This window comes from Stylophora pistillata, chromosome 2 (assembly GCF_964205215.1).
Source record: "Stylophora pistillata chromosome 2, jaStyPist1.2, whole genome shotgun sequence".
NCBI lineage: Eukaryota > Metazoa > Cnidaria > Anthozoa > Scleractinia > Pocilloporidae > Stylophora > Stylophora pistillata.
In genome coordinates, this window is record NC_142520.1 from 33,738,550 (window position 1) to 33,747,667 (window position 9,118).

Consider the following 9,118-nt stretch of genomic DNA (forward strand, 5'->3'; position numbering starts at 1 on the left):
CGAAGGAAGTTGTTAGTTTCGAACGGGGAAATAACTCTTACAAATAATAGCTTTCTGTATCGAACCATTCTGCATCGAGCCAGCCGCACTACGGCAAAGTACGCTCGAGGCCTACTGTGGCTTTACCGTTTTCGATTTGTAGTAAAAATGTGACAATTCATCATCTCAGAGCTACGCTATACAGGTAGTTAAGTTTAAATATAATTCCTATTTTACAAAGAGCTAGACTGTTTACCCAGCTTGGTGAACGAAGTTTGAGCAAAACTATGTAGGAACTATATTATCGTTAAGTCCGTCACCTGCATTTTAAAAGATGTCACGTGTAAGTACAATTTATTTAACGTTCTGAAAAAATAGTTTAGCAGCTTTTATACATATTTTGACATTTGCAAATCTTACTGAACAAGTCGAATTAAGAAGGATCTCATCGTCGATCCTTTTTTTAACCTGAACACTTGTCTTACTAGATCCTAAATTTACACCATTAATACGCTGAAATGATATAGATGTATGCAATCTAGCCTATCTACCACTAATCATGGCTTGTTACGATGTGGTTTTTCAGTGGAGGGTTAAAAGTTTTTGATCCTTTACTACTTTTTCAATAGAAAAATTATTTTCGCCACACAAAACTGGCCAGATAATTTCTAAACTCCCTAATTCCAATGAGGTATTCTACTCAATATCTTATTTCTTACTTTTTCAAATAGGAAACAACATCACAATTGCTTTCTGATTCATTTCTCCCAAAGAACTATGTCATTGTCCTAGTGATAACACTGTTTGACTTTAAAAGATACCTAAAAAAGTTATATTTGCATTGAGCAGCATCTAGACTGCATAAGTTTCATTCAGCTCAAGAGTGACATCATCCCCAATGAGAACAAATGGTGCCCAGTACTTTACTTCCCTGAACTTTTCGGACTCTTTCATACATTTCATGGCTTGGTAAAGAGCTTCACTGACCCTCCTTCCTTTAACTAGTTCTTGATAGAAATTCTTCATGAACTGGAAAGTGGCCTCGTCATCAATCGCCCACAGGGACACCAAAACCGAGCGAGCCCCAGCGCCTAAAAATGCTCGAGCAATACCAACTACCCCCTCGGCCTTTATTTCTCCACGAGCGCTATGACAGCAACTCAACACAACCAATCTCGCCCGCAACTGAGCTTCCAACACATCCGCCATGGTCAATAAAAAGTCTTTTTCTTCAGGATGATGGGATTCCCGAGCAGGGTTTGGTGCCAAAGCAATTTCTCCTGTTTCCATTTTGCCATGTGCAGCGATGTGCACTAAAGCCACCGTGGATAGTTGCTTCAAAACTTCACTTTTAGTTGCTTTTTCTCCAGTGAGGGGAACCGTTCCTAGGATTCTCCCAATCATCTCTATTTCTTTCTTTGCAAATGGCAGCTGACACAACTTTCTTCCTTCAAAGAGAACTTCTTCTAAACATGGGTCTCCCACGAGAAGTGCGCCGGTCTTATTGTGGTAGTCCACTGGAGAATCAGTAATTAATTTCAAAGTAGTCAAGGATGGAATCACTCTGATCCTTAGAGACTCAAACAGATGCTCCTGCTGTGGGTTCATCAATGCTGCATAAGGTACCAAACAAAGTGGACCTTCAGGCACGAGTATGAGGTCGTTTCCATCAACCAGGTCAACAACAGGAGCAATGATAAGGTCATAAAAGCTTCTTAAGCTTTTCTTTGGTGAAAAAGATCGAGAAACACTGATAGGGGCTCTGTCAGTCGTCGATCCGCCCTCACGCGCCTCATCAAGCGAGCGATTCTCTATTTTAACACCTGCTCGTACACCAATTTCTTCCAAGGCAGTACGGTTTAAAGTCAAAATGAAAGTTCTCGCGTTTTCTTGAGAAACAGACTCGCCTATCTTTTTTCTTTTTAAGGTGATATCTTGATCGCTCCTCATAACCCAGAAAATAATTTCTTGCTTATCCAGAGCTATAAAAACTGTTCTCGATGGAATAGATCCAAGGAACAAACCACCTGATTTCTCTGAGGAATGAGGCAAAGATTGTACCTCTTGTAACCCATACTTTGCCTCAATAAGATCTCTTAAGGCTTGCGCCCGTCCATTCTCGGCAGCACACAAAGCTTCAATAACGCTACCCTGGCTTAAATGTAAACGCCACAAATTATTGTACACAAGATCATACGTATCACGGTAGCTAATCTTCCACTCATCTTTAAACTGGAGTTGAGCTCTGATTTCATTCAGCTTTGTCAAACTGGAACTGTAGTAATCGAGGGCATGTAAAGGTGATCCTTGATCTTCGAAGACCATACCAAGATTATTCAGTGATACTGCAATTCCAATTTTATCTCCTACTTCTTTCGAAATTTTCAGATCATTCTCATGGTACTCGATGGCTTTCTTGAAATCGCACAGGCCGTGAAAATCACTGCCAAGATTTCCAAAGGCTCGTCCCTCTCCAGCTTTGTCTCCCACTTTTTTCGCAATTTCTAGATTCCGCGTATGATACTCAATGGCCTTTTGAAAATTGCCTAAGCTACCGTGGGCATTGCCGAGATTTCCATAAGCCCGTCCCTCTCCGGCTTTGTCTCCTACTTCTTTTGAAACTTGCAGGTCACACTCATGATACTTGATGGCCTTCTCGAATTCGCCTAGGCTATGGTAGGCATTGCCAAGATTTCCATGGATCTGTCCCTCTCCAGCTTTGTCTCCCACTTCCTTTGCAATTTTCAAATCACGCTCATAGTACTTGACAGCCTTATCGAAATCGCCTAGGCTATGATAGGCATTGCCAAGATTTCCATAAGCACTTCCTTCTCCAGCTTTGTCTCCTACTTCTTTCGCAATTTGTAAACAAAGTTCCTGATATTCGATAGCCTTCTTAAATTCGCCCTGACTTTCATAGGCATTGCCAAGGTCTCCATAAGTCTCTCCCTCCACAGCTTTGTTTTCCACCCTCTTGACTATTTTTAGACGAATCTCATGGTACTCGATGGCTTTTTTAAAATTGCCAAGGCTACAAAAGGCATTACCTAAATTTCCATAGGCCCGGGCCTCCCCAGCTTTGTCTCCCACTCCTTTCGCAATTTCTAGATCACGCTCGTGGCATTGGATGGCCTTCCTAAATTCACCTATATTATGATAGGCACTACCAAGATTTCCATTGGCCTGTCCCTCCCCAGCTTTGTCTCCCACTTCTTTTGCAATTTCTAGATCACGATAGTGGTACTCGATGGCCTTCTTAAAGTCACCTAGCCGTTCATAGGCATTGCCCAGATTTCCAAGAGCCCGTCCTTCTCCAGCTTTGTTTCCCACTTCTCTGGTAATTTGTAAATCACGATTATGGTACTCGATGGCCTTTTTAAAATCGCCTAAGCAATGATAGACATTGCCAAGATTTCCATATGCCTGTCCCTCTCCAGTTTTGTCTCCCACTTCCCTGGCGACTTCAAGACAACGCTCGTGGTACTCCATGGCTTTTTCGTAGTTGCCTAGGTTATGACAATCATCGCCAAGATTTCCACAAGCCCCTCCTTCTTCATTCTTATCCCCAACTTCTTTGGCGATTTCTAATTCACGTTGATGGTATTTGATGGCTTTTTTGAATTCGCCTAAGTGATGATAAGCACTGCCAAGATTTCCATGGGCCTTCGCCTCCTCTACTTTGTTTCCTACTTGCTTCGCTATCTTTAGATGGCGTTCATGGTACTCAACGGCCTTCTTGTAGTCGCCTAGACTACAAGAGGCATTACCAAGATTTCCATAGGCTCGTCCCTTTCCAGCCTCGTCTCCCACTTCTTTGGCAATTTCTAGTTGACGCACATGGTAGTCGATGGCCTTCTCGAAGCTGCCTAAGCTGTAATAATCGTTGCCAAGATTTCCATTGGCCTCTCCCTCTCCCGCTTTGTCTCCCACTTCTTTCGCACATTGCAAATCCCATTCATGGTACTTAATGGCTTTCTTGAAATCACTTAAGCTATGATAGGCATTGCCAAGATTTCCAAAAGCCCGTCCCTCTCCAGCTTTATCTCCTACTTCTCTAGCAATTTCTAGATCACGCTCGTGGTATGTAATCGCCTTCTTGAACTCGCTCAGGCCTTGGTACGCGTTGCCAAGATTTCCATAAGCGCGTCCCTCTCCAACTTTGTCTGCCATCTCTTTGGCAATTTCCAGATCATACCCATGGTATTCGATAGCCTTTTGGAGATCACCTAGGCTGTGATAGGCATTACCAAGATTTCCATACGCTCGACCCATTCCAGCTTTGTCTCCCACTTCTTTACAAATTTCTAGATCCCGCTTATGATATTCAATGGCCTTCTTAAAGTCGCCTAAGCCATCATAGGCGTTACCAAGACCTCCATAAGCTCCTCCTTCCCTAGCTCTATCACCAACATATTTCAAAATTCGCAAATGATGCTCATGGTACTGGATGGCCTTCTTGTAGTCACCTACACTATCAAATGCATTGCCAAGATTATTATAAGCCCGTCCCTCTCCAGCCTTGTCTCCCACCTCTTTTGCAATTTCTAGATCACGCTTATGGCACATGATGGCCCTCTTAAAATCGCCCAAGCTATCATAGGCATTTCCAAGATTGCAATGGGCCCTTCCCTCTTCGGCTTTGTTTCCCATTTGTTTTGCAATGTCCAAATCGTGCTCATGATACTCGATGGCCTTCTTGAAATCGCCAAGGCCATAGTAGACATTGCCAAGATCTCTATAGGCTTGTCTCTCTCCAGCTTTGTCTCGTACCTTTTTAGCAATTTGTAGACGACGCTCATGGTTCTCGATGTCCTCGATGGGCTTCCTAGATTCTCGCGAGCTATTAACCTTAAATTGGCCGGCGTGATTTTGGAGACTACCATCTTTTCTCCGTTTTCCCAATGTTTCTAGTGATGGTTTTGGCCCACCACTGTACCAAGTCCATATGTTTTTTAATGTAACATTGCTCTTGTCAATCTGCATAGGGTAAAGGCTAATAACGAAAAATAGTCTCTTAAGAAACGTCATAAGCTTAAGGATAACGTCAAGAAAATCTGGTCTAAATTTTCAAAACTTCGGTTTTGCTCATAAGTAAGAGAAATTGTTTCCTCCACAAGGTTCTGGCCAAGAGGCCATATCCCGAGGAGGCGCCTTCACTTTCATTCCAGCGTATAGGGAGAAATAAAGAGTATGAAGTATGTTGGTAGCGTGGATGGAAAAAAATTGATTTTTCTTGAGTGCTGCGCGAAAGGTATCTACAAAATTTCTATCTAGGAGATACCTTGCACGCCGCATTTAGGACAAATCGAAATTTCTCGCCTATTGTATGGATACGACGCTCCCTATACGTGGTGTCTCACAGTTCACTGCTGCGGCATACAAAAATTACTGCTGAGTGTAAATGAAAGAAAGGTTCTTAAGTCATTAACGTTCTTTGAAAAGTGCACGATTATTCTTGTGTTGTGATTGTCGATGGTCGGTTCCAGTCACTAATTTTGACATGAGATAATGGAATCAAATCAATCTTGCGACTACAATTAGCTACTCCCACTGCTCGTGCTTCGCATGAGATCGTAAACAGTGGAAGGGATTCAGAGGGGAAGAAAAGATTATGAACCCTCAAGCTTAAGAGGTTTTGTTTGACTTAAGGTTTTTCTTTAACTTGCTGTCGGTGGAGCTGCTTCGTTGCTAACAGCAACGTAATTTATATGATTTACATCTTTTGTGATCGATTCATGAGATATTTACTTCAGTCTGTTTAACAATAGGTTGCCATTTAACAAGAGTTGAAGTCCACAACGCCGAGTCAAAGAATTTTTAAGAATTTTTAAAAAGAACTTTTAACGATAGCCAATGTTTTTATTGCTCTTTTAAAACGAAGTGATGTTTTAAATGACACATGTTTCATTCTGATAGTCTCACGAGAAACACTTCAATGCTCATCCACTTAGAAATGAAACAGAAGCTTAACTTTTTCCGGTTGGAATACGGCATGCGATAAAGATCAACAGTACATGATTTGCATTTTCAGTCAAGTGTAAAAATTTTTTCGTAAAAAGTATTCATAATATCGTTGGTATTCATATAATCGCCTCAGCTTCTTAAAGCGGGAAAAATAGGTCAGGTGACAAGGGTTTAAAAAGAAAGATTCTCTCTGGTAACGACATTTTTTTATCGAAGTGTTGTGGGTTATCAATGAAACGTAGCGAAGCAAAGGGATCCAAAGCGTTTGTGAAACACAAATTGTGAGTAGAAATCGTTCGCTATTTTAACCGAGAAGAATGTCGTAGACACGAACTTTATCTTGTAATTACATTGTAATCTCAGTCGACTACGACTAACCATGGATTTCACGAGCCCTATAGTCTAGTTTATGAAAAACACTGCGGATGCCTAATCCCCGGTTGATCTTAACCATAAAGTAGCCCCTTCATCCACAGGAGCGAATCAGCATCGAACCATCGCTTTATTTGTAACCTCTGCTAAATAAACAACAGAGAGATTCGGCAAGCAATTGCAAATATGTTTTTAAAGTAAAGGTATGTAAAAATAAGATGTCAGCAAAGAGTTGGCATTTATCAAGAATTGATATGATCATTAGTGGTTATCGCGTGAAAGGATACTGCCAGTCCTTTCTGACACCAGTTAATGGCTTCTGCATGTAACTGAAGGTGCATACAAGCACTGGCTCCTGAAAATTAATTCATCATGTCAAAGAAAGCGGTTCTTTCCTTTTACTGGGTAAACAGGCGTTTAATGTATTGAATATCAATATATTCTAACTAAGAATTAATTCCATAAATTAATATTCCAAACCGATTAATATTTCTTCCACAGCGAACAGAAGTGAGCTGGACATTTTCAACCACTTACACCACACCTATCTGAAGCAACATTATGAGAGGAAGCTGTAAGTGATTCTTTAATGCATTAGAACCAAAACTACAAATAGAGTTTGGTTGGTCAGAGATTAGACTTTGCGCCCAATCACTTCTGCTCTGATAAATTCAACTAAGTGCTTTGCCAATTTGTACCTTGATGCATTTGTAACTCGACCACCGACCTTTGAGGCCTTAACTCGAGTTTTTTTTATCTCTTTACGATCCGTTTGAATCTTTGTGAGTTTCACCAAAATGAAGTCTTTACTTAAAAATTTTATAATATTCTGCAAACACTGATCATTTGCTTTTAGTAGACCATTCTATATTCGTCCAAAAATTACGTCATCTAACAATACCACGTTTACAGTTAACTGGATCATCGATTTCTTGTCTAATCTATCTCAAAGAATCAAGCTAGCAAAAGATCTTTATTCCGAGTGGGTCAAGTCCACTCCGGGATATCGCAGGGTACCAAATTGGGCCGGTGGCTTTTTTTATTGATGATAAATGATTTAGATATAAGGACACCTCATTTATGTAAATGAGGTGTCTTTGTAGGTCCCGTGTAAATAGAATACAACTCAACCCCGATAAATGCAAACAGCTCCGAATATCGTTTGTCCGGAATCCAGTTTAACTGAATGCGTTTGTTAAAAAGAGAAAAGAAGTAGAAGCTGTAAGTACCGCCAATTTGCTGGGACGTACTATAAGCGCCAACCCAACCTAACTCGGAATGTGCCCATTGAAGAAGTAGTTAGGAAAGTGAATAAGCGGTTGTATTTCCTTGCACAGCTCAAAAGCGTGAAATTATCGCCAACAGATCTAATTCTTTTCTACAATACGTACGTAAAGTCCGTAGTTGATCGTGCCGTTTATGTATTTTATAACGCCTTGCCACAGTACCTCACTGACGAGCCGTTGTTCGTATTGAGAAAAGGGGGATCTCAATTATCACGTCTGGCACGGGCTACAATAATGCATGCGAAATCCTTGGCATAACACCAGTGGTGGATCAATTGATTCATTATGTGATAGGCTTTTTCATAGAATCGCATCCGATAAAGACCATAAGCTGATCAGCTCACTTCCGACAATATATAACAATCCAAAGTATAATTTAAGAAACCATCGCCTTTACAATATGCCACATGTCCGCGCCATTAGGCCAAAGAACTCTTTTTTACTCGCAAGGGCCGCCAAGAAAAACGAATTAATTGGTAAATTTTTATAAGAAAGAGGGTGGAATTTGAGCTCGATGACGAGATGCAAAAGATATGTTTTCTTTTATTTTTTATGATGATTTACACACACGAAGCTTCCGAAATAGCTGCTTCGACGTTTGTGAATATATAAGAGTCATATATTTGAACTGTAGTTAAAGCAAGAGTATGAGAGCGATCCTCGCAGTAACGAACACTACTTATAGCTGTTTGAAGAGGTATAAAGGGTTTGTATCACATATGAACACATGAACCTGGCAATTTAGCGGTGTTAGGTACGATTCCTCATCGGAAATCAGAACTTTCCTTGGGAACACGCACGTGACAAGACAAAAAAATTTCATTCTCTTCTTTTTCTACTGCGATCACTTCTTCCACAGTTTTTACTGTTGTTTCAGCGACTGCTATGAGCAATAAACATACCGTATTCCATAGCCTCAATCAATGTTGGCTCCAATTGAAGAGCAAGTTTTGCATCGTCTAAAGTTTCTTGGTAATTTCCTAACGAAACACCGCAAAACATACAAGATTTTTGTGAGAAAACAATTAATGCAGTAAATGGTTTGAACCCGGGGGTAACATGTGAAGGTGTAGTATGATCGTCCGGGTGAGTGTAGTCCTGAGAAGGACTGTTGTCGGTGGCAGTGACTGACGTTTCGACAACCTGTGCGGAAGTCATCATCAGAGTCAAGTGAATGATTGTTGTCAGTGAATGATTGTTGTCATTCTACTGACAACAATCATTCACTTGACTCTGATGATGACTTCCGCACAGGTTGTCGAAACGTCAGTCACCGCCACCGACAACAGTCCTTCTCAGGACTACACTCACCCGGACGATCATACTACACCTTCAAAACAATTAATTGCCGCTAAGAATTGTAAGAGAAACTATTTGTCCATTGTTCTTTATCTGCCAAAATGTGCCGAAAAAAAAAGTCTAAGAAACTTTTCTAACAAATACTCAATAGAACGCCCCTCTCCATATATCTAACCTTCATCTTGATAGTGAAGCTCAGAGGACACGAAGAATAGGAA

The 9,118-nt window shown here is 40.9% G+C and overlaps 2 protein-coding genes across 3 annotated transcripts in view; both read right to left on the minus strand.

Annotated features, from left to right (window-relative positions):
* The window catches only part of LOC148739198 (uromodulin-like), an 85,139-nt gene that overhangs the window by 29,041 nt on the left and 46,980 nt on the right, over window positions 1-9,118 (minus strand). The window lies entirely within an intron of this gene.
* The window catches only part of LOC111336186 (uncharacterized), a 13,425-nt gene continuing 4,623 nt past the window's right edge, over window positions 317-9,118 (minus strand). For both annotated transcript variants that reach the window (XM_088747228.1, XM_088747227.1), the window contains 3 exons: window positions 8,504-8,581; window positions 6,603-6,670; window positions 317-4,956 (listed from right to left, as the gene is read on the minus strand). In XM_088747228.1, coding sequence (XP_088603354.1) covers window positions 832-4,956; window positions 6,603-6,670; window positions 8,504-8,581 — 4,271 coding nt within the window. In that variant the 3' untranslated portion in view covers window positions 317-831. The remainder of the gene's footprint in view (window positions 4,957-6,602; window positions 6,671-8,503; window positions 8,582-9,118) is intronic.